Source organism: Cutaneotrichosporon cavernicola, assembly GCF_030864355.1.
Source record: "Cutaneotrichosporon cavernicola HIS019 DNA, chromosome: 6".
NCBI lineage: Eukaryota > Fungi > Basidiomycota > Tremellomycetes > Trichosporonales > Trichosporonaceae > Cutaneotrichosporon > Cutaneotrichosporon cavernicola.
The window spans coordinates 774,215-798,234 of NC_083398.1; the positions used below are offsets into that span (position 1 = coordinate 774,215).

Here is a 24,020-nt window from a genome sequence, read left to right on the forward strand (position 1 = left end):
GGTTGTTGGGAAGGAGCGAGGGAAGGAGCGGGGGAAACGGGGGGAGGCGGTGTCTGGGGATGAGGCGGTGAGCCGTAGAGTGAAGCAGGTAGAGGCTGGACGATAAGAAAGCAAGATTAGGGCCGGGAGAAAATGGGCGAAGGAAGGAGTGGAAAGGAGGGTGATCGTTCGAACGTGTGTGATCGCGGTCCGGAACGCGACGCGCGCTTCAACTGACGGGTCGACTGACGATCTAACGAAACACCTGCTGGCGGCTAGTGGACTGACGGAGTGCAGGGCCTGTTGACGTCCGAGTGGGGTCGGGCAGTCTAGTTTGTGCAAGGAGCAAGTTGAAGAAGAGATGAATCAAGATGCCAAGTCCCAAGCCCAAAGTCCCAAGTGACGGGCGATGGCGATGGAAATCCCTGTCTTTGACTTACCAGACAGGCACAGCCCGTGGAACAGTACTTGTGCCCTGGACGCGATCGACCAACTTGTTCTTGGTTTCGGGCGCACGCAGTTCGACAGCCGTCCTATTTACTGTGGAGCAGCTAGAATGGGCAGAGTCGAGAAGTGCCGAGTTTACCGAGACGTGGATGGATACAGGCCTGATGGTACATGTACTTTGCCACATGCCGACGCCACTGCGCTTGGACTGCTGGGCATTGCATTGAGCGGGACAAAATACGGGGCCCGTGGGCGTACATTGGCGCAAGGCCGGATACGGTACCATTATCCACTTCAAGAGAATTCATGTCAATCGTTCCTTGCACACTTCCAACTCGCCTCTGCTACTAGCTCAAACACACTTCTTACATCCGAACACCTACTTGTACAACCAGGCTCACGCTCTATGTATACGGAACGACATTCTAGGCGATGACCATGGGCGCCACGGGCGTCGGGGAGCGCTCGCGGTCACGGTCGACGCGGGACATTTCCGCGACTTGGCGACGCTTGAACTCGAGGTTGACAGCGAGGAGCCAAGCGCGGATGAGGGCCGCGTGGCGGCGGCGCATGTCCTCTGGGTTGGCAGTCGACGAGCGGCTGTCGTCCTCGAGCGAGAGGGGCGAGTCGGAGCGCGTGCGGTCCTCGAGCTCGAGGCGCTTGACACCGTGCACGAGCGTGTCGTCCGTGTGCCGCTTGACAGGAGGGTTGCGGGCGGGGGAGATGCCGCGGCGCAGCGAACGGAGTGACGGGAGCGGTGAGCTGTCGCCGTCGTGGTTGCCGATCGCGGGGAGCTTGAGGCTGGGGTGGCCCGAGCACAGGGCGCCGATCGGTATTCTTGGGCTGATGGTGTCGTCCGACGACGTGTCGGACGCAGAGTCCTCGTCGTCGGCGACGGTCGAGCGTTCGCTGCTTTCGGTGTGGGGCGCAGCACCAAGAGGTGCAATGTGCCGGAAAGTCCGCTTGTAGAAGTCGCGAGGGGCGAGGGTCGCGGCGGGCACGGACGAGCGCGAGCGCGAACCGAGCGAGTCAAACGAGGCATAGCTCTGACCCTCGCCGTTGGCGGGCGAGACGTTCCACTCGGGGATCTGGGGGTACTGCGAGGCCGAGACGCCGCCGTAGAGCTGGCCGTGACCCATCTTCGAGGCAGCCGAGTGGCTGCCTGATCGGGGGAGGCCGGCGATGGGGCGGCGCGTGTGCTCGAGCTCGTTGACTGAGCCTGCACGCGGACGACCGTTGTCCATCCCGTCGAGTGAGGGGTAGAGCGAGCCGAGCGACACCGAGCCGTTGGGCGAGGGCGTCGACGTAGGGATACCCGGCATGCCGGCGAGGCCGAGCGATGCAAGCTCAGAAGGGTTGAAGAGATCCTCGATGGGCGAGTTCTCCGCCACTGAGAGCGGCGAGAGCGAGTTGCGCGACGACGAGGTACTCGAGCCTGAGTCGAGGCTGGGCATGCCGGCGGCGGTCTCACGACCGAGCGAGACCATGAACTGATTGAACATGGTGAGGTCCTGCTCGGTACGGATCTCGGGGATCTGGATAGGTGGGACTGAAGGAGTCTGACCGTTGTGACCGTGGCCGATGTTCGGGAGCGACGGGTATGAGAAGGGGGAGATGTTGCTCGGCAGGCCGGGGTTGCCGCCAAGCGACGGCATGTTGTACGCGGTAGGAAGGCGGGGAGGCATAAGCGTGTTGAGGCGCGAGATCATTTCGACGTCGTAGACGGGGTCCATCTTGCGGCGCTTCATGTCCTCGATAAAGATGTCAAACGACTCCTCGTTGCCGCGCTTGACACCCTTGCCGAGGGCCTCCGACTGGAGCTGGACAGCAAGCGCCGACGACTGCTGCTGCTGGTACGCGAGCTGCTGGAGAGCAATGAGCTCACGCTGCTGGTAGGCGGCGAGCTCCTCGTGCTGCTTCCTATGGAGGGCGGCGATGACCAGCGGCGACGGTGCACCGTAGCCGTGAGAGGCCGAGGGTGGGACGCCGAGGTATTCTTTGGGCGAGTGCGGGTCGTGAGCTGACGATGAGGGCGAGAGCGAAAACGCTGGCGAGCGCTGGTGAGGAAGGCCGCTGCCATTCGACATGCGGCGGTCATCACGTGCCATAGGGTAACGCGCGTTGAAGTCGGGATCATTCGAGGTGGTGGCCTTGGACAACTTGTGCAGCTGGTGGTGTTCCTGGGTGTGAATACGCTCGTGCTTCTTGAGGTCCTGGGGACGCTTGAATGTCTTGCCACAAACCTGGCACGGATGGGGCTTGAGAGGCGTGTGGACTGGGTTAGGTCAGCAATGGCGGCTAATGTGCGCTTAATCTCCGACGCGCGCCGAGTTCCGCGTCCGAGTGGCGGCGTCGGGCTATGGATTATACGGACTACTCACCACGCAGGTGGGACGTGATGTGATCACGCTTGACACACTTGACACCACAGCCTTCCCATGCACAGGTCAGGCAGAGGTTGTTGGTCGATTTGCGGCCAATGTGCTTCTCGCACAGGTGCGTGTACAGGTCCTCTGGACCTGGAGCCGAGTACGTGCAGTCCTTCCACTTGCATCTGATGCCCTCGTCCAGCGGTCCCTCCTTACAAGGAGCGGCACGCTCTGGAACGTCGGGGTCTAGTTCGTCACGTTCCTCGACATCAGGAGGTGATGTGCGCGAGCGAGTGGTGGCGGTCGAATTGGGCGTGAGAGGGTCAACGCTGGACGCCGAGTCCGAGGCCGACGAGCCCGTCGGCGTACGTAGATATTGCGATGAGGGTAAGGGTGGGTATGCCATGGTGTTTGGTGGGAGGCAAGGTGGGATGAGAATGAGGGAGGGTGGAGCGGGATGTGAGAGCGACGCAGGCGGCGTGCTGGGGTTGACGTAGGCCGAGGTTGAGGATTTGGTGTTGGGGTGGGTGTCTCGGGGGCTGTTGGGCTTGAATGGGGCAGAGATAGAAGTGATAGAGAATGGTGTAGCGTATTGAAACGACGTGAAAGAAGGAGAGTGTAGTTGGGAAAGAGTCGTAGAGAGCCGTTGATTGTTGAGGGAGTGGCGGTGCGGGTGGTGAGAGTTAGAGTAAGAGAGAGAGGAAGAGCAGGGGAAGGAGAGGAGAGGAGTAAAGGGGGTGTTCGACCAGTCTGTGGGTGGAAGGCCAAGAGAGTGCCAAGAGCAAAAGCCTGTTGCCAAGCTGTTCAGGGTAATCCAAGGGACCATACAAGGCACTGACAAACCACCGAACCCCATTCGAGCCTTGGGAGCCAAGCAGGCATGCAGGCACATTGTACCCAACATCTTCCCTCTGCTCTTATGCCCATATACCAATATGCTTGTTGGGTGGTGCCAAAACTCATTTGGTAGCGCCACTCACCTTGCTATGGCTCGGATCTCGCTTGACATCCACGCCATCCTCTCCAGATCTTCATCCTCCGTGCAATCAACCAACCTGGAATCCTCACGGCCCAGCCCGTTGCTCAAGCCAACTGGCCAGTTGATGACCTGTCGCCTACTCCCATGTTCTATCTTCAGACTCCACGCTTACGCAGCGCAGCCACGCAGGCTTACCGCACCCCATTAGTCTGCGCAGCCAGTGCTATGTATGGCGCGATTTCTCCCCGGCCCCCGTGGTCCACGTCTTCAGCCGAGGGTGTTTGTCGGACATTAATCAATCTCCGTAAATGTCAGACATATACATTCCACGTAGGGCCACGTACGCTTGGCAACCGGCGAGGCCAAGCATTGCCAAGTCTTGGCGGCTTGGCACACTTGGCGTCTAATATGGACTGCCTTGTGAAATGAGCCATTGGGTGTGGTCTGGACACCTGATCAGGCACATCTACCGAAGATGTTGGAGCGGCACGGACTCGGCATTTTGCCGGTACAATCGTGTGGCACCGTGCAGGGCAACAGAGCCTCCAAATGGTAGTGGCACCTGACTTGTGACTCGATGACTGAAAAACATGCACTCTGATGAAACCGGCTGGCACAGCACTAGCTCCTCTGTTTTGGGAACAACCAACACACTACATGCCAGTAGAGAGCTATAGAGAGAGCAATGTGAGAATCGGTCATCCCTGAACAATACGGGAGCTTCTTACTAGCACAAACAGACATGACGCCAAGCACCCCTCACGCGCCAAGTGATCGGCCAGACAGCGAGGGGCAGACGTCACGTGGGCCAAGACAATGGTGATTTTATGACGGTGATGTGGATGAGACATGGTGCCGGCATGGTTGGCCAAACCATACAGTGATGACGAGTGGGAGTGGGAAGACGTAACCCCATCTTCCTTGGATCGAGACCCATAGGATAGGTGGTGTGGCGACCATCTGTGATTTGCCTCAAGCAAAAGCCCAACTGGAACAGATTGAGGAACCATTCGGCATGCGCAACGCGACATCTTGTGAAGTCGCCATTTCAGTTCGGCAGACTCTGTCTGCATGCACCACATCAAAACCATACAAAAGCGAGACAAAATGAGGGCTTCTCCGGGACTCGAACCCGGGTCAAGCACAGTCGTGTTCACGACGGGACAAGCCAAAGCTTACGTAACCCGAAGCGCTTATCTTACCCCTGGACCAAGAAGCCGTCGATGATTTTCATTCCCGGTGGATTGTTCATGTTCTGATAACGAGTGGGAGGCGATGCGATAGTCAGTTCTTCGGAGGGCTCGGTCTTCAAGAGGCCTTGGATGTTGGGAACCACCAACTTTTCCCGCGACTCTGATCCTACCAAAGGAAGGTCGCTGACATTGAGTATGTCAATGGCCCGGCTCCCTCCTCCAATTCTTTCGAGCTTGCGGGCTGGCTATTTATTAGAACAATGAAGGGGCTAAAGGAGGACGGCTAAAGGAGGCGAAGATTGAGAGTGATTTTACTGTCAGACAGCAGGAGAGTGGAGGGAATGAGACATTCGAAGGGTGACGGAGAAGATATTATTGAAAAGGAGTAGAGAGTAGGGTTGGATGGAGGAAGGTGGGGTAACGAGGATGATGAGAAGAGGGACCTTGAGTTTAAATACGTTATCAATGTACGCTGCATCGAAGGTTGCGAAGAAGGTACTGTAGGCTCGGTGACGAAGGTGAGTATGGCAAGCTAAGATGTAATTGAGCGTTGTTTACAAGATGTTGCTGTGTTTGCCGCTTCGGGTTCGGCTACCGGCATTGGCTGGACGTGAGATGTCGCTCGGTGTGTTAACAGTTGTGCTGTCAAAGCGGCTGTTGGTGTCTACGGTCTGGGTCCCACTATGGTTTCCGCGTACGGACAGCCTCTCTAGTAGAGGTGACTCACTCCTACTTGCACTTCGCAGCCCACACGTAGGACTCGCTCGTCTAGCGATACCAACGCGTCAACTCACACCACGCTCATTGGGAACGGCATCGGTATTTGGGTGATTATTCCCTCGGTAGCCAGTGGTGAGGCGAAGAGGATGCTTCTCAAGACTCCTCTCGAAACATGGATGAACCGGCAATATCGCGGCCAGATGTGGGCGGACGACAGGAGGGAGGATAGCTGAAGGTAGCTTTAAGTATGCCGTTAGTCGTGCTGCAAAGCAGATCGCGTAGGATATGGTCGCTTGCACGAACGCCTGCCAAAGCTGCCAACACTGTGTGACTTCAAAAACCTTACATCCCTATTGCGAAAATACATCACCTCGCTCCCAGTCTAGAGCTTGGCCTTGGACGCAGGGCGGATGAGTGCACGGCCATTCGAGAGGCAGACCTTGCCGCCCTCGACCTTGGACTCGAAAATGATCTCCTCAAACCCGTCCTTGTCGAACTTGCCGGTCTTCCAGGCCGACGTAACCACCTTCGCGCCGGGAATGACAGGCGAAGCAAAGCGGCACTGGTACTCCTTCAAGTTGGTGGCGTCGCTCCCACCGAACGCCTTGAGGAGGCCGTGGGCAGTGGCGTTCCAGCTGTACAGGCCGTGGATAATGGTCTTGTCGCCAAAGCCCATCTTCTTTCCGGGCTCGGGGTCGGCGTGGAGCGGGTTGTAGTCACCGTTCAGGCGGTACAGGAGGGCGGTGTTGGCGTCCGTCTGGTCCGAGAAGGTCGTGTCAGGAGCCTTGCCCTTGGGCGGGGGGAAGGCAGCGTTTGACGGGCCCTTGGGACCGCCCCACCCTCCCTGACCGACGAAGAAGGACGAGCTGTCGATGGAAGCGTACACGTCGCCGGTCTCAACGTCGACAATGTCGCTGCGCGTGTCGACGACCGAGCCGGGCTTGCCCTTGTCCCACACGCCGGTAACGGTCTGGCGAATCTCAAACTTGCGCCCCTCCGAGGAAGTAGGGAGCTGCTTGAAGACCTTGATGTGGCGCTGGCCGTCGACGACGCGGCGCGAGTCGAACTTTGGCACATCGGGGATGGCGACTGCGCGCTGGCTCGCGTAGAAGTCGATCACTTCAGGCGTGTCCCTCTTGAAGGGAAGGATGATGGGGTAGGTGGGGAAGACCTGGAAGTTGGGGTGGAGCTCCTGTCAAGTCAGCGAGGATCTTTGGCAGCTTGGCACGGGGAATTGGGCAACGCTATTGCTTCCCACCACCTGTGCCCTGTCAAGGAAACTGAGGTGTGGCGGTGAGCTGCACGGCATTCCCTCTAGGTGATACGCCGATCAGAGGCCCAGAGGAGCTGCCCTGTGGACAGTCATGGCCAGACCGCTGGCAGCTTTCCCGCTCGTGAACTCACATAGAGGAGGTGCAGCTCGTCCGCGGTCGCGCCGATCGAGTTGGCGAAGAGGAGCGCATCGCGCTTGAGCCAGGTCACGGGGACCGGGGGGTACTGGAAGCCGACACCGGGGTTGGACATGATTGTTTCTGAGAGTGAGAGAAATGGAGAGATCAACGTTAAAGCAACAAGTGGGCAGGTAATATGGTGTGCTGGTACTTGTGGGAGTTGCCGGCTTACGGACGGGATATAACCGGCTGCGTGCTGCAATGATCATCTTCGGAGGTCAGTCATGACATGCCACGACGCTCAAGCAGGCCCTAAACCGACCAAATACACGTGGCTTGTAGGCCCGTTTTTCTAAACAGGCAAAAGAAAGCCAAAGGTGCCTGTTGAATACCAATGGCGAGCCTATTATCCACGCGACTCTGATGATCTCGTCGTTCTGCTCCCGCCGGGGCCCATTCCATCTCAAAGTTGGCGTCCGTCACGACGAACAACATCAACAACTCCACGAGACAGATGCCGCAGCCATGAGTACATCTACACCTGTCAAACAGGGTACTCCGATCACTCCGGTCAAGCGGGAACCGCCGCTACTCCCGGCTCAGCTCGAGCCCGTGATCCCGACAGCATGGCTCGCGCCCGACGAGCAGCGCCGCCTCGTGCTGTGGACGTTTGGGTTGATCGAGGTGCGTCGCCCCGCAGCGGAGCTGACGTCAGGTGATGAAGGTGTGGGACTCAGTCGCGCCGCACTTCACTGAGCTCCCCACCACTCTGAGTACAGTGACGCGCGTTCGCGGCCCGTGGAGCGCCGCGATATGGACTGCTATCGAGGTGACTGCCGTGCTTTCCATCTCGCTGCTTAGGATACCGAACCTCTCCCCAGAACGGAGGAGTTTGATCATCATGGTGCCATTATTCACGCTGTGGAACATCGTGTGCTGGTTCCTCGCAGACGTAAGCTAACTAAACGTATACCGCCAGCTGACGCCAGCCCGCTGCCTTCATCCCCAAGGCCTCCATGTTCGGTGAGCTGACTTTATTGTATCGCGGGCTGACCCCAGGCCCGATTCACCTCGGCGAAGAAGGATTCTTCTGGGGATGGCTCTCCTTGGGCGGTCACTGGCTCTCGCGCCTGGTCTTCGGCCCGCCCGAAAACATCAGCGGCATGTACAAGATTCGCCTCCTCCCCTTTTCGACCGCGACCCTCAACCCCCTCTCGCTCACGTACTGCCTGCCACCCGGGTCGCGCGAGCCAACCTACATCCCCGTCGTGTTCAACAATTCCGCTCCGTACCAGGTGTCGTTCATCCTGCACTCTCTCGAGACGCAAGGGCTCGAGGTCGAGAGCGTGTTTGCCGACAAGATGGTCGTCGCACCCGGATGGCACAGCATCCGCCTCGAGGGCGAGGAGGATGAGGACGCCGACGCTCACAACCTCCAGAAGATGGTCAGGCGAAACAAGATCCTTGAGCTTGAGCGCTACCACTCCGTGCGGCCCAGCGAGGCTCTCAGCGTCATCCCGCCCGACCTCAGCGCGTCCGAGACGCTCCTCTTCCTCGTTGTCCGTAAACCGGGCGTCATCACGCTCAACCGAGTCGTGGACCGGCGGGGCGACCAGTTCAACCTCGCGCCTCACAGGGAGGCGGTGGTGATCGAGTGTCCGTCTGGCGGCGACTTTGTGCTCGACGAGAGCAAGGGCGGCAAGCTAGTGCCGTACAAACCCAAGGCCAAGCCCGTCGTCCGCTGCATAGGCCAAGAGGAGGTCATCATGTTCAGCGCGCGTGGTGTTGCACCTCTCAAGGCGCTGTGGAAGCAATGGATCAACGGGGTGCTCGTCAACCAGGGGGCCATCGAGGGCATCGAGAGCACCAAGGCCATCTCGGATGGTGAGATAGGTCACTTCCGCCCAGACAAGGCGACCAAGTCGCACGTTGTACCTCTTCGCGTCGAGCACAATAGAGCTGGCAAGCACCGCGTGTCCCTCACGGGCGTCGTCGACGCTCTGGGCAACACGTACACGCCGGGCAGCAACGCGTCAACCATCGAGTTTGATGTGCTGAACCGCCGCTCTGTGTCGTTTGACTGCCCCCGCCCCATCCAATTACTTGTTGGCGGCACGGCCCGCCTGCCCATCAAGGCCGATGGGCCTGTCGAGCACCCGATGGAGATCAGCTACCGCGTCATCGCGCCCAACGGAGACCAGGAGGTTAAGAGTATCACGGTCGACTCGGGCGACAGTGGCATTGTCGTCGACAAGCCCGGCTCGTTTGCCCTCCTAGACGTGAGTGGCACGTGCCCCGGCACGATACTGGAGCCTGCCAAGTGCTCCGTCCAGCTTGTTCAGCAGCCGACCGTCGACATCAACGTCGTCACCATTCACGAGTGGTGCGTACCTACTATTAGAACGTAGTTGAGCTAACCTCAGTGCTGTCGACGTCGGCGTTAGCGTCACCTTCGAGTTCACGGGCACGCCTCCTTTCACCGTCCACTGGACCGAGAAGCGCAAGGGCGAGAAGCCTACGGAGAGGCGCAACCTCTTCAACAGCCCTGTGGGACAGCTCGACCTCCGACCCGACAAGGAGGGCAAGTACACCTACACGTTTGATTCGCTCTCGGACAAGCGTTACGACAAGATTGCGCTCAACCGCGCGCCGATCACGCAGGTCGTACACCCACCTGCGAGCGTCGAGATCCTTAGCAGCCGCCGGCTCAAGTACTGGGCCTGCTCGCCCGACGAGGTCAACATCGATCTGGCCATCAAGGTGAGCTCAAAGCTCCCTTTGACCTACTGACATCCAGGGCAACGATCCGCTGCAGCTCACGTACCGCGCGTCGTGGGAAGGCAACACGCACAACATTACTACTTCCGTCAAGTCGGGTAACCAGCGCCTGACGGTGCCCGTACCCCAGAAGCTCAACTCGAACTCGGGCAACGTCGGTACGATGACTGTCACACTCGTGTCGATTGAGGACGCCAAGGGGTGCATTAAGCGCCTGCCCTCGCACCAGATCGACGTTGACATCGACCGCCAGCTGCCCACCGTGCAGTTTTCGCGTCCGCAGCAGGTCACTGTCAAGGAGGGCGAGAAGGTCGACGTGCCACTGCGCCTGAGTGGAAATGGTCCGTGGAAGGTCACATACACCCTCGATGACAAGGAGCAGAAGCCCGTGTCTGTGCGCTCGTCCAACAGCCCACTCACGTTCATGAACAAGGGAACGTACAAGCTTGTCAAGGTCGAGGACGCACACTGCGCAGGTATTGCAGACCCCGCCTTCTTCTCGATCGCGCACAAGCCGCACCCGGCGGCGTCGTTGACAGGCTCTGGGCTTGCGACGCGCGACGGTACCGTGTTCAAGCACAAGGGCTTCTGTGCAGACGAGAGTGACGCGGTCGCGGTCGCGTTCTCCGGCGCGTCGCCGTTCGTGCTCAGCTACAAGTACAAGTTTGACGGTTTGCCAGCCAAAGAACGCACACTCAACAGCGCGCAAGACATGGGTGTGCTGCACCTCGACACTGCGCCTGGGCATCACTTGTACGAGTTTGGCACCGTTAGCGACTCAAACTACCAGAAGACACCGGTGCACTTCTCACTTGAGCACGACGTGCACTCACGGCCCTCGGCGACATTCGCCAAGCAGAACTCCAAGTCTTTATGCCGCGATGCAGCGCTGCTCACCGATGCGCGCATCAAGCTCACCGGCAAGGCGCCGTTCGTTTTACATCTCGGTGTCAAGGGTCCGGCTGGCGCCGACGTCCATTCCTACATGGTCCAGGTCCCGGGTTCGGAGTGGAAGGTCGAACTGCCCAAGGTGATTCTGGCCGACGTGGGGCGGTACGAAGTCTCGCTCCTGGAGATGAGCGACGCGAGCGGGTGCGGTTACGCGTTCGAGGACGCCGCGGTCCTCTCTACTTCCGTGGATGTGGTAGATACGGCGCACGTTGTGCCCATCTCGCACGACGTTGACGTGTGCGTTGGCGACACGCTCGACTTCCTCTTGCAGGGCACAGCGCCGTGGATTGTCGAGTATGCGTGGGACTTGCAGACGTATGCGGTCACATCGAGCGCGCCGCGATTCAGCCGCTCCGCCGACGAGCCCGGTACTTTCTCCATCACGAGCATTGCGCTCAAGGACCGCGCCGGCAACCCACAGTGCGAGCGTTCCGTCGAGGGACTCGTACGTAAGGTGCACCCGCTGCCAGAGGCACATATCGAGAACGGCATCAACCACCTTCATGAGGGCGACCGGCCCGCCTTGTTCTACGTCAGGCTCACGGGCACACCGCCCTTCACATTCTCCTACACCAGGTCGGAGGTGCACTCTGGTCGGCCGCGGGTCGTCGAGACCCAGACCATCACAGACATCTGGACGGATACGTACTTCATTAGCTCGAGCGCGCCAGGCGACTACACCGTCACGAGCGTGTCGGACAAGTACTGCCGCTTCCCACGGCTGAGTCGGCGCGACGACGTCTAGTGATGCCAAGTACGTTGCCAGCCGCAGGCTTGTGCCGGCCACCAGATCGCCAGATGAAGAGATCGAAGCCCATAGACCGCATTACAGTTACATGCATACAGGTAGTTACGCGACGAGTGGCACGAAGCACGAGTCAAGTGCGCGGAGTTGTGCGAACTCGTGTGTCTTGACAGAGGGACACTGCGCCGCGACTTCGGCGTATACGTCGCGCGTGAGGCCGAGGACGTCATCGGCTGTGGCTATCGTCAGCTCTGAAGAACCCAGGTAGCTAACCCTTTTCCTTGCCTGAATACCCGTACTTGCCTACTTGGACCCACACGCGCGCCACAACGTCAAGGATCCGCCCACGCCACCTGTCGACCCTTCCAGCTCCCCGGAGAGTCTTGAGGAGGGCGAGGAGAGTCGACAGATTGGCAGCGTACAACCCGAGCCTATTTGGCGTGGGTTCGTGCTGCAGCGGCGCGAGGAGGGAGGGTACAATAGACTGGTGTCAGCTGTGATGACGGCCTTTAAGCTACCTTGAGCCACCGTGCGACACCAGCCCCAAGGACGCCGATGAGCGCTTCCGCATTCTGCGCAATGTCAACCAGCACGGTGACGGCAGAGGAGCTCGCATACGTCCACCCAACCACTAGCGCGCGGTCCACGATGTCAGCGTATGCCAGCGCCTTCCTCTCTCCCTCCAAATGTTCCGCAATAGAAAGGGTGACGGGGAAGACGTGGTATAGCGGCGGGTCGTTATGCAGGCTCAGTGTGTGTGTGAGGCTCTTGAGCAGGAGCGTGTCGAGTCCTCGCCGCCGCAGCTCTTCCGGATCGACCTTGTCGATCCAGGAGGCGAGGACGCGTGCACCCCTGTCCCGCCACATGGGCTGCCAGTCGTCCATCATCGTCAGCGTCGGTGGAAGGAGCAGGCTCAGATGCCGCTCTACCTCGGAGGCCGAGAGCTGCGATGCGCACCACGCCAGCGCGTTGTCTACTCCGGGCGTCTTCCATGCGCTGTCGTCGTGCAGGTCGTCCATGGCATTTGGGCCGCCGTGTGGACGGGAGCGCGCGCGCGTTCCGGCCGAGAGATGGGGGTGGGAGAAGGTGGTGCGGAGGGGGTGTTGGAGGAGGTGGAGAGCTAGGGACGAGGCGTCAGGCGGGGTGGGGATAACGAGGGGTTGAGAGGAGGGAGAGGAGGGGGGCGAGAGGGGAGAGGGGAAGTTGAGCAGGATTGCGGGGAGGAAGGCTGCCGACTGGTCTTCACGACTGAGCTTGTCCCATTCTGGCGAGGTTACGGCGGTAGCAAGTTCTCGTAGTGCCGCAGCGGCGGTGCGCTGGAATGCCGGACCAGAGGCTGGGGTCAGTTCAGAGGGCGTTTATAGCTCACGGTCATCTGGTGGCACAAGACGGGAGGCGATAGCCTTGAGCTGCGCCGCGAAGGAGCTGTCGGGGGGTGGTGCAGTCGCCGACTCCGTCGATGGCTGCGGCTGAGCCTCACACGGAGAATCTGGGAGCTCTTCGATCGTCACGGGCGGCTGGCGCCTCGTGTGAGAGCCGGTGACCTCGTCGATGATGGCCATGGCAATGTTGCAATGTCAACAATCTCGGTCACCTCCACCTCAATCTGACCTCACCCCTTTCCCACGGTCACTTCCACCTCCACGCACCAGCTCATGCCACCCGAACACCTAACGTCAACACCATTCCATCTACTCACGTAGCTCAAAACCATGGCAACAGCGCCGCCCCGCCGGCAAAGCGGCGCGTCGCTTATGTCGCCGACGCCAGCTGGGCCATCCTTCCGCCGCTCGCCCATACCCCGGCGGCCATCCACCATGACCCAGAACTCGGACGCTTCCTCCCGTGGACACAGACGCCGCCCTGCGCTCGGGAAGGAGGCACCGGAAGAGGTAGACTGGGCTGTAGTCGAACCAGACGACGTGTTCCGCCGCCTCCCCGTGCACGAGGTCAAGCGTGTCGAGGCCAAGATGCGCGCCGACGCGCTCAACAAGCAGTCCGAGCTCCGATCCATGGTTGGCACGCGGTACCGCGACCTCCTGACCTCCGCGTCACAGATCACTGCCCTTCACAGCTCGTCGCTTAGGCTCAGTAGCAGCTTGAAGGCTGTAGGTACGGCGTGTGCCAACCCCGCGGTCGAGGTTCCCGAGGTCGAGGGCGAGGGCGTTTCGGAACTCTTGCCTGTAGCGGCTCACGTCAAGCTCCTCCTCGACACGCCGGAGGCGCTGTACTCGCTCCTCGCACACCATGCGTTCCTGAACGCCGCGATGTTATGGCTGCTCGCTCGTATCGTCAAAGACGGCCTGAACGATATGCCCGAGGAGGTCAAGGGCGTGAGTCCACAGCCCCGCTCCTGCTCACCCCAGCCCTACGTCGCCCTCATGCAGAAGCAATGGGAGGCCCTCCTCCCATTCCGTGGGCAAATCGTGTCGCGAGCCACATCTGCTCTCCGTGCTCGCGAACTCCTCGAGAAGCAGCACACAGCAGACACACTCCTCGCCCTGATCATCCTCGACGGTCTCAGTGTCGACGACGCACTCGAGCTCCTCCTCAGCCAGCGTCTCCGCGCCCTCCGAGACATCCTCGCTCACTCTTCCGGAAGGAGGAGGTCCTCAGCCCGTCGCGAGTCTGTTACCGCCAAGGAGCCACCAAAGGATGTGGACAAGACGCTCGCGGAGGCTCTCCTTTGCATTCTGGATGCGGAGGGGCTCGCACACGCGCTCTTCGAGTCACGCCGCCGCGCAGACGGCGAGAGTCTGATTCAGGAGGCGATACGCCTTGTCCAGGCCGGTGACGAAACACCAAAGCCCACGCCAAAGAGCCACAACCGCCGGGCGTCGCGCATCGCCTCCATCTCCCTCCCCCTCCCCCCAATTTTCCGGTCCGCCTCTGGACCATCAACCAGCGCCCGGCGCGTGCTCTCGACCCTCCCTGCCTCCCAGATCCTCCTCCGCTACCTTCCCACTACCGTGACAGGCTTCACGCCTTTCATCGCGCCCTCCCCCGCCCCACTCCTTTCCGACCGCCTATCTCCATGGGAGAGCCAGGTCGTCGCCGTGCTCCGCGAAGCTGTGCCCGCATGGCTCGCAGGTCTCACTTCAGTGGCGGATGTGTGGGCCCTCCGTGCCGCGACACGCGACCTCCTCCCCGACAAGGGCATGGGGTCGCGCATCCGCGACGCCCTCGAGGACGAGTGGGGTGCGCGCGTACAAGCCATATGGACGGCCAAGCTCGACGCGCTCGTCACCGGGGCACGGGACGCCGTTCAAACGGCTGCGGACAAGATCCGCTCCGGTGCTGAGGTGCAGGACAACGATCCAGCGACTTACACGTTCGCGGACGTGGCGTTCCCGAGCGCGTCCGCGCTCGCGGGTTCCAGTGGAGCTGGGTTCGCCACTTTCCTCCGCAACCTGAAGAAGCGCGCGGCGCGTCGCACACCCCTCCTCGACTCGGTACTGGACGGCCTGGAGGCCGCGGCGGACGACATCGCAGCGGACCTCGCTGGTCTCCCCAAGAACTTGGGAGATGACTACAGGAGTAAGCTGGGCGGTGCACTCGGAGCGCTCGTGCACGCGCTCAACGACGCGCTCTCCGAGGCGGGCGGACACAGAGACAAGACTGGCAGCATCGAGGCCGAGCTCTTCATCGGCAGGATAGCCCTCTTCCTCGCACACGCGAGTCCGTTCCTCTCAGACCTCGGTGCGGACGAGTCCGATCTGCCAAGGGCGCAGGTCGCGCTGATGGAAACCCACACCGAGAGCACAGTACAGTGGCAGGCTGCGGCGGTTGACGCAGCTCGGGCCGCCATCCTACCGCTATTCGACGTGCATCGTGGACCAGCGCAAGTCCGAGCGTCTTGGCAAGGGCCTCACCCGACCGCGCCGAGCCCACAACTCCTCACGTCGCTCACCCTTCTAGTTGCGGCTGTGCGGCGTCTAGGCGTGCCACCGGTCGTAGAGCTTGACAGTGTGCCGCGCCTCCTCCGTGCCTTCCGGACCGAAGCACGCGATTTGGAAGGATGGGAGGCGTCTTCGGGCGAGGGCGCAGGTGAACTCGCCGCCCAATCGGCATTCGACCTCGCCTTCCTCGACCTCTTGACTGGGGACGACATTAGCTCGGATCCTATCATCAAGAGTCTGCTCGACGACGTTGCTGGCGACTTTGGCCAACGCTTGCCCGAACTCGTGGGCGAGGCCCTCCGGCGTACACAGGTCGTGCTTCACCCTCTTGTCGAGCATCTGGTCCCTGCTGAACGGGGGAAACGCGAACGCACCGGCGCCCTCCTCCGCCTTGGGGCGCCGGCACTGCGCGGCGGCGTTGGAGCCGAGTTTAAGAGTCCGCTCGCGGTTGCGAGGCCAGGGAAGCGGTTTGGTATGCTGTCTATCGTTGCGTAGCGATGCATGTTGCTTCCCAGATGACACGGCGTCGTCGTGTTATGGATAGACATGGAGCGCTGACGGATGAAGATGGACAGTGCCGTGGGGGATGGCTGTGGTTGCGCTTTCACAGGGCTGTTGCTGTTCATCCAGGAGTGTGAACCACGCGTGAAAGTGTGTAACTTCCGATTCTGTCCGTGTACGAAGCTCTCACTGTCTACAGCTATGTTCAGTTCCCATGTGAACGACGCCGAAAGACACTCATATGGTGTTCCGATCACAACGCTGTTCAGAAGGTTGAGTCGCCGAGTTACACCAAGCCCTTGGACCCGAGAAACTGCTGCCGCTCAGACGACCCGCACGAAACCCATACATCACGCGGGGGCTGTTGAAGTCAGATACAAATCCAGGATTTACGTTCGATATACTTGTCTCATGTTCGTGATCACAGTCCCCGTCTCGGTATCCTAGAGTCAGCTGCTTACGTGAACAACAATGGAGCTCACTTATCCCATCCGTCGTTCGCCCTGAAAGCTCTGGCGTCAGCTGACAGCAACTCCGGGAGCTCACCTCGCAGACCATCGTTTGTCGTCTCGTTGACCGCGTTCACTACCCGTTCTTCGGCCCAACACCACCCCTGACGTGCACACTCAAGCGCCACGAGTCAGCCCAGTCATCGTCGTCATCGTCGTGGTGGTCGGCCGGCCCAATCGAAGGCCCGGGGCCGAGCGAGCGTGGTGTCGCGTAAGGGTTGACACCACTCCGGGGCTGGTACGAACTCGATCCCCCGCGAGAATGGGGTGGGTCGAAGTATGGCGCCGGCCGAGAGCGATGAGGCGTCGAGTCGGGGTAGAGCCCGTTCTGCTCAGGGCTTGGCTCGCCCATGCACTCAAGAACACGCATGTTTGACGGCACGTAACCGCGCTGAGTTGTGCTGCTGGACTCGGCAGCTGGCTGCTGGCTGAGGGCGCTCGGGGTCCACTTGGTGATGGTGACCCCGCCGGTGTACAAGGACGGCTCGTTGTTTGACGGTGGAGACTGCGCAAGCGGGTCGGGCTTCTGAGACGGCAGCTTGCGGCCCGAGAGCAGGTTGATTGGGAGGCGGAACTTGGAACTCTTGCCTCGCGACAAGTTGGGGTGTATCGTGACCCGCTGGCGTTTGGTTGGGAGCGTCGACCACTCCTCGTGGGCTGGTGGAGGACTTGGCGAGCCGAGGACCTTGTGCCATGAGCCCGCGAGGGGCTTGCTCTCACGTCGTTTGGCCTGAGTGTATGCGTGAGTGGGCGTGATGGGGCCCTTTGCGTTGGCGAGAGACCTAGGGCTGTAGTCAGAAGAGCGATCAGTGCGCCCAACAGGTGCTCTGAACGGAGTGCGGTACGCATCCGAGGTGATGGTCCTGTGATGATGGTGTGTACTGTATTGCTGGGGTGGGCTGTATTTCTTCGGTGCAATACGGGTAGGGGCTCTCATCGACATCCCGTGGATTGTGCCCTTGCGGGTGAACAGGTCGTTTGGGGATGGAACGCGAGCAAGACGAGTGGGAGCTCTTGCTACGCTTCCACACTCGCCTCGGCTCTGTGGGTCGTACCGGTCGCCAGGCAGCCTCTGAACGTGGTTGTGGCCTCCGGCCAGGCTCGACGGCCCATGATTGACCTCGACGTCGTAGTCCTGTCGCCGTTCCTGACCCCAGAGACCGTCCACCCCACGATCGGTGGGTTGCTGCCAGTCTTGATCGGCGAATTCGTGCCCACTGTAACCGTCCTGCTGGGGGCCATCTTGACCAGCCAAGTCCGGGTTGCGATCGCTGGGTCCAGGTTGCCTATCGTTCGCGTAACCGCCGTACTCGCCCGTCTGGTCGTCCTGCTGCCAAATGGGACGCTGCTTGTACATGAAGACGACGTCTGTCCCCAGATCGATAACATCGTGTTCAGGGCGCCCGTCGAGACCAGGCCGATCGTAAAGGCCGTGATGCATGGGGAACGCCGTCTCAACATCTCTCTGGGGAGGTTGGTAGGTGTTTCCGTGGGGCGCAGAGCGCTCTGGAAGCAATGAAGCCTTCTTGGACTTTGCACCTGAAAAGTCGTGCTCTGCAGCGAGCGTCTCCAGGAGCTCAACGGGGTTGTGACGCACAGCAATCGGTTGTATTATCCTATTAGGCTTAGGGGACCTGACGTGGCCCCGATCGGAGGAGAGGCTCTTGTTGCGAGGACTTGTGTTAACAGTGGGGTCAGGGGAGGTGATGTCGATGATCGCAGGTGGGCGCGTCGCTGCTGCCAAAGGGGGACCGAACTTCAACATGCTGACCGGAAGGTCGGCTGGCCTCGCCGAAGTCTTGAAGGGCCCAGGGGTGGGTCTCGATAACCCAGCGGTCGAGGTGAGCTTGGACTTGGTGACAGGCTTGGAAGGACCACGATTCTTAAGCATGCCAAACTCCTTGTAGAGGGCAGCGGAGAGGTCGGGGTTGGTTGACTCGGTTTCCGCTGGTGATGGCGTTCTAGAAGGCGGAGGTGCCTTCGCCTTCGTCTTGTGCCGGTAGCCGCCAATGAGGGCATCGAAGTCGAGCTTGGTCTGGGGAGGCTTGAATGAGCCAGCCGACCCCCTGGCCGGAGCATCAATCGAGGTCGTAAGGGGACTATCCTTCTTGGCCGGCTTCTTCTTCGGCAAAGAGCGCTGGCGCTCCAGCCCAGCTAGGATGGGAAAGTCAGAGTGGGAGGTGATAGTGGCTACATGTCAGCTGTAATCTGTGTCAAGAAGCTCACGGAGCCTGTGGAACTCGACCTTGTCGTCCGAGTTCTTGCATTTCTTGCGCTTGGGCGGGGCCTTGCGCGCTGGCACATCCTTCCTCACCTCCTTCTTCGGCTTGCTCTTCACCTCACTCTGTTCCCCCTGTACCCTCTTGCCTTTCTTGCGAATCGGGCCCGCATCGAGCGCCGTCCCGCTGCTGTCCGTCCACCCGGTGTTCATCGTGCGCCGTTTCTTCGGCGCCGAGGTTCTCGGGTCGTCGACGATGAAGGGAGATTCATCCGAGCCGTCGGCGGTACGGATAGACCCACCAACCCGTCCCTTCTCGCGTGCGCTTGTTCTCACCTTCTGCGCCTGCTGCTGCACGCGGAGATTGGCCAGCGTGAAAGGCGTCTCCTTGACGATGGCGTGGTCCTCGCGCCGACTGAGGTCGAGTTCGTTTGCGAGGTCGTTGTCGCGCGAGAGCTGGACGAAGCCATTTACGGTCACAAACTCGTCTGCGTTAGAGGAAGTGGGGGAGGGGGTGCGAATGATGCCGGCGTTCCAGGGATCGTTGCCCTCGTCGCGCGACATCGTAAGAAATGAGAGTGAAGAGAGTGAGTGCGATGGGACAGAGGAGATGAGAGATCAGTGGAAGGAAGGAAGGAAGGAAGGAAAGTGATAGGAGAGAGGGTGAGTCAACCGAGCAGCAATACGATGAGGAAGGTTGTGATGCAGAATGAGAGGGATACTAGTGTGATGGAGGAAGGCGTAGAAGCAGCAAATGTCAGTCGCGTGCATTGATGAATGGAGCTTGTTGTACGGTCACGTGACTGTTCACCCCTCCACCCTCCGCCCGCCATGCAAAGCAACGTCTCAACAACACTTCTCCATTCACATCAACCAACAAACCTAGACTCAAACAGTGCATCCACACCGCCACGCGCTCACAGCTACCTCTGGGACATCCACGCACCTTCCACCATGTCAGACTCTCCGGCTCCGGCAGCCGGCGCGGCCGCTGGCCCGGCACGCGCGTCCGCAGAGCTCCTGCCATCCGCGGTGATGGAATATCTCCAACAACACGGTTTCGACAAGGCTTTGCAGGCACTACAAACAGAGCTGCAGCAGACTGGCGGCGAGAAGGAAGCGGATGGCGAGGCGGAGCCTATCGCCAACGCCAATCTGGAGGCGGTCTTCCGCGCGCCGGGCGCGATCCCACTCGAGACGATGGTTAAGCGCAACATCCCGCAGGCCACGACCGTCTCAGTCTCGACTATGTCTGATCGGATTACGCCCGAGTTCATCGCGCAGTCCAAGTACATCATCGAGAAGCTGCAGGCGCGCCTCGAGGAGCAGGCGGATGCTGAGGAGGGCCGCGCGTCCGGCATGAGCCAGGCGAGCTTCATCGACCCGAGTGACCGCGTTGAGGGGTATAAGCGCTACCGGCGATGGGTTAGCGACGGCCTCGACATGTGGAAGGTGAGTGTGGGTTGGGATGCGCTGACGGGAGTTCGAATTGGACAATGTGTCGTTCCCATTGTTCGCGCACACCTTCCTGGACCTGATCGACTTTGGGTTCACCGAGGCCGCGCAGAAGTTCTACAAGGACAACTGCGAGCACCACAGGGTATCCCACTCGTCAGAACTCTCGTATTTGGCCGGCATCAACGCACCGCACCAGATCCTGCTGGACCCGTACTGCCAGAGGTTGCGGAGTGAACGGTACCAGCTTCCGATGTCGCGCAACTCATTCGCGCTGCTCGTGCAGTGGCTGAGCGGATCGGGGCTCGACGAGGAGTGGGAAGCGGGGCTGCACAGTGCGCCAGGACGTGCGAAAGAGGCTGTCCGCGCGATTGTGCACCAGCGCCTTGACGTCAAGGGTGAGTAACCACTCAGCTGAGCTGATGCAGTCTCCGACTCTGGGATGCCAGTGGACAAGATCTCGATCGCATCAGCCTCTGGTCTGTTGGCAGGCCTGCTGCCGCCCGCTACAACTGCGGACGAGTTCAACGGAGCTACGCAGCTCAAGTTGGGCCAGCCAGCCATGCTGGACAAGTTGAAAGAGGAGGTGATTCGTGTTGTGCGGGAGGAGGACGAGGCAGTGAACGGTGCACCCGACACGCCAGCAGACTCAACGATCAACGGCTACGCCAACGGGACGGACGCGAACGGCGACGTGGAGATGGCCGACGCGCGCTCGCCAGCGAAGCAGGTCAAACTCGAGCCAGACGCGGATCCAGATGTCGTCGCGCCTGACCCGACAGAAACGTTACCCCCGCAGGCGACGTTCTACAAAGTCACGGATGTCAAGCGCGAGGTCGAAGCGGTGCGCGACAAGCGCAAGATGATCCGCCTTGGCGCGTCGGGGGAAGACAGCACCGGCACCTCCACAACGTTGCCGTCCATCGTTGCGTTTACAATGTTCGACGGCGGCGAGAACATCACGTCGGTCGAGTTTAGCCCAGACTCGAGCCTCATCGCGGCGGGCTCTGCGGAGAGCACTGTGAGGTTGTGGAGCTCACGGGGCGAGAAGCTCAAGGCGAAGTCGCTGGACTCATATGGCAGCATCATCGAAGACGAGGGCATGGCGATGCGCAAGCTGGTCGGACACTCGGGTCCTGTATACTCGATGTCATTCGACCCAATATCCGGCTCAGGCGGGCCACCGCACGCCCTCCTCTCGTCGTCCCAGGATGGAACAGTCCGCCTGTGGAGCATGGACACGTACAGCAACTTGGCTGTTTACCGTGGCCACGGGCGCGAGGCAGTGTGGGATGTGGAGTGGGGTCCCTTCGGCGTGTACTTTGCCTCTGCGAGCCGCGACCGCACTGCGCGGCTGTGGAGCTCGGACCGGCTAACCCCCCTACGGATGTACACGGGACATCTCGGCGATGTGAACGTGAGTTCTCACTCTGTCCGTTGCTAACTTGAGTGCGTAAAGTTCCACCCGAACACGATGTATCTCGCGACGGGCTCGAGCGACAACTCCTGTCGGTTGTGGGACGTTCAGCGGGGCGCGTGTCTACGTCTTTTCCTTGGCCACACGGACGCCGTCACGACACTCGCAATCAGCCCCGACGGCAAGATGATGGCGTCCTCGGGTCTCGACTGCTCAATCTACCTGTGGGACCTGGGGAGCGCGCGCCCGATCAAGAAGATGAGCGGGCACACTGGGCCTGTGGAGAGTCTGTCTTTCAGTGCGGAGAGCAGCGTCCTCGTCAGCGGTGGGCTGGACTGCACCGTGCGCTGCTGGGACGTCAAGAGTGCCGGCGGACCGCGGCCGCGTGGATACAACGACCCGTTCCAGGGTAGCAATGGGGCGTTACCCATGGGTCCCGGCGAGTTGGAGTGGGAGGGCCTGGGCCAGACTGCCGACCTGCTGGGTACTTATACAACTAAGCGTACACCCGTGATTAAGACGCACTACACGCCGCGCAACTTGTGTATGGTGGCGGGCTCGTTTGTGCCGCCGGCTAACAAGGCGGCGTAGCGAGCGGGCGAGCGAGCTTTGAGCGAGCTTAGCGGGCCTAGAATTGCTTGGTAGCTGGGAGGCGGAGTCGCGGCAGAGACATCATATCATATGACAGTGGCAGATGCATAGTTGTAGATGCTACAGAGGACAGACATGACTGGTGGAACTACACGCGCTTCTTCTTGCGCGGCTGGAGCATTGTCACGGTTTCCTCCTTGCGTTTAGGTGGAGGGGCGACGGCCGAGCCAGCCATGGCTTTAGGCGCGATTCTGGCGGTGCTGGCAGTCCACCCATCCTCGCCGACTTCGTCGATCACGAGTGCCCGCGTCGAAGCGAGCCACATATCGGTACCAGCGTACGCGAGTGCCCGAGTCCCAAAGTCGGTATTGAGCATGCTAGTGAGGATCCGCTCAACAAGGGGTTTCGAGACGGCGTATGGCGTCCGGGGAGGCTCGTACCGTCCCACCTCTTCTACGGAGGGACTGCGCTCCTTATCCTCCTTGCTCTCTGGCCCAACGCGTGCGCTAAAGAAACCAGTCACGTCCCCACTGGCACACTCCTGTCGGAACCCCATACGTTCCCAGAATTCGTCGACTGGGATTCTGGCGAGCGCGCCATGAGCCCTTCGACGCTCAGCCTCGTCCTCGGCCGCCTCGACGTCTTTTCGGGACCGTTTACCCTCTTTCTCTTTCCCGTCCTTGTGTGTTGCCGGGGTATCGAGGGCAGAACTAACGAGCTCCTCGAGGAACCTTGTCTTCGGATCGTCCGGCAACGACGGAATGAGCGTTGCCAAGTTCCTCTTGGCGCGAAACATTGGTACCTGGAATGGCGGGGCATATGTCCATTCCGCCCCTTGGCGGCGGGCTCCGAGAATACCCTTTGCTTCAGACGCCGAATACGAAGGGAGGAGGTACGCCAATTCCACGTCTCCAACTAATCGGGCCGTGTCTTCAAAGACACTCTTCCACCATTGACAGAGGCCTAGGCCGCCCAGCACGCGTTTACCACCGCCCTCGACCGAGTTGGGGAAGAGGTATTGGCCTTGGGAGCGGGCGAAGAGGGTTGCCGTGACTGAGCCGAGTGGGCCGCCGGGTCGCGTTGTGGGTGAGAGGAAGTAGGAGAGGAGGCCGGAGGCGAGGGCGCGGGTTAGGGGGGAGGGAGGGGCGTATCCGGATGAATCGACTTTGGAGATGTAGAGGATTGAGGTGGGTTCTGGCGAGGGGAGGGTGTATAGGTGTGCGGAGATTGCGGCTGCGAGGACGCGCGGCGCGGGAGGGTGGGTGGTGGACGTTGGGCTGGGGGTGGGGGTGGGTTTAGTCTGGCTGGTGGGATTGGACTCGGTAGTTGGGGTGGACTCGGCGGCGGGCGAGGGTTGAGTGGAGGGGATGGACTGGACAGAGATGTTGGGCTGCGCGGGCGCTGTGGAGGACGCGGTAGCGGCAGTTGCTAAGGTGGCGGAGCCGACCTGTGAAGCGTGAGAAGCGCCAGTCGCCCCTTCCGCCACCCCCGGCGCACCAGAATGCATGACGACGAGATATTCCGTCTCCCAGCAGCGCACGCTCGCGCTCGGCGCGTGCGGAAAGAGGGCGGTTGTGCGTTTCGGCGCGGAGACGAGGATGGTGAGGCCGAGCTCGGCTGCGTTGGGGAGCGCAGCGAGGTGCGACACGAGCGCGTCGCGGAGCCTAGATGAATCAGCTCACTTTACAGACTTGCTGGCTGAATTGGAGACGGAAGCTCACAATGTGGTCATTGCCGTATGGACAAGTTTGGAATGATGAGAGATGGATGGATGTGGAATGTTGGGTGACTTGGCGCGAAATTAAATGAAGTACACACGACGCGTCGCGTGGCTCGTGCCTTGTGACGCGCTCTACTCTTATCAACCCCACACGTCCC

At 60.6% G+C, this 24,020-nt stretch overlaps 8 protein-coding genes across 8 annotated transcripts; 3 read left to right on the forward strand and 5 right to left on the reverse strand.

Moving 5' to 3' along the window:
• Positions 1–851: 851 nt before the first annotated feature.
• Positions 852–3,201, reverse strand: pacC (uncharacterized protein; the record flags this gene model as incomplete). The annotated part of the gene is made up of 2 exons (XM_060602751.1): positions 852–2,701; positions 2,808–3,201. 2 exons carry the CDS (start codon positions 3,199–3,201, stop codon positions 852–854), a joined length of 2,244 nt encoding a protein of 747 aa, XP_060459114.1.
• Positions 3,202–6,069: 2,868 nt separating this feature from the next.
• CcaverHIS019_0603090 (uncharacterized protein) lies at positions 6,070–7,211 on the reverse strand (the record flags this gene model as incomplete). The annotated part of the gene is made up of 2 exons (XM_060602752.1): positions 6,070–6,879; positions 7,092–7,211. 2 exons carry the CDS (start codon positions 7,209–7,211, stop codon positions 6,070–6,072), a joined length of 930 nt encoding a protein of 309 aa, XP_060459115.1.
• A 392-nt stretch (positions 7,212–7,603) lies between these two features.
• POM152 (uncharacterized protein) lies at positions 7,604–11,552 on the forward strand (the record flags this gene model as incomplete). The annotated part of the gene is made up of 6 exons (XM_060602753.1): positions 7,604–7,762; positions 7,794–8,030; positions 8,068–8,101; positions 8,138–9,461; positions 9,502–9,838; positions 9,876–11,552. 6 exons carry the CDS (start codon positions 7,604–7,606, stop codon positions 11,550–11,552), a joined length of 3,768 nt encoding a protein of 1,255 aa, XP_060459116.1.
• A 105-nt stretch (positions 11,553–11,657) lies between these two features.
• On the reverse strand, positions 11,658–13,114 carry CcaverHIS019_0603110 (uncharacterized protein; the record flags this gene model as incomplete). Its single annotated transcript, XM_060602754.1, has 4 exons — positions 11,658–11,791; positions 11,826–12,036; positions 12,071–12,888; positions 12,922–13,114. 4 exons carry the CDS (start codon positions 13,112–13,114, stop codon positions 11,658–11,660), a joined length of 1,356 nt encoding a protein of 451 aa, XP_060459117.1.
• A 150-nt stretch (positions 13,115–13,264) lies between these two features.
• On the forward strand, positions 13,265–15,946 carry CcaverHIS019_0603120 (uncharacterized protein; the record flags this gene model as incomplete). Its single annotated transcript, XM_060602756.1, has 1 exon — positions 13,265–15,946. One exon carries the CDS (start codon positions 13,265–13,267, stop codon positions 15,944–15,946), a length of 2,682 nt encoding a protein of 893 aa, XP_060459118.1.
• Positions 15,947–16,537: 591 nt separating this feature from the next.
• CcaverHIS019_0603130 (uncharacterized protein) lies at positions 16,538–19,243 on the reverse strand (the record flags this gene model as incomplete). The annotated part of the gene is made up of 2 exons (XM_060602757.1): positions 16,538–18,651; positions 18,688–19,243. 2 exons carry the CDS (start codon positions 19,241–19,243, stop codon positions 16,538–16,540), a joined length of 2,670 nt encoding a protein of 889 aa, XP_060459119.1.
• Positions 19,244–19,633: 390 nt separating this feature from the next.
• Positions 19,634–22,142, forward strand: TAF5 (uncharacterized protein; the record flags this gene model as incomplete). The annotated part of the gene is made up of 4 exons (XM_060602758.1): positions 19,634–20,131; positions 20,163–20,532; positions 20,563–21,551; positions 21,585–22,142. 4 exons carry the CDS (start codon positions 19,634–19,636, stop codon positions 22,140–22,142), a joined length of 2,415 nt encoding a protein of 804 aa, XP_060459120.1.
• Positions 22,143–22,290: 148 nt separating this feature from the next.
• Positions 22,291–23,874, reverse strand: RTT109 (uncharacterized protein; the record flags this gene model as incomplete). The annotated part of the gene is made up of 2 exons (XM_060602759.1): positions 22,291–23,806; positions 23,864–23,874. 2 exons carry the CDS (start codon positions 23,872–23,874, stop codon positions 22,291–22,293), a joined length of 1,527 nt encoding a protein of 508 aa, XP_060459121.1.
• Between the last annotated feature and the right edge of the window lie 146 nt (positions 23,875–24,020).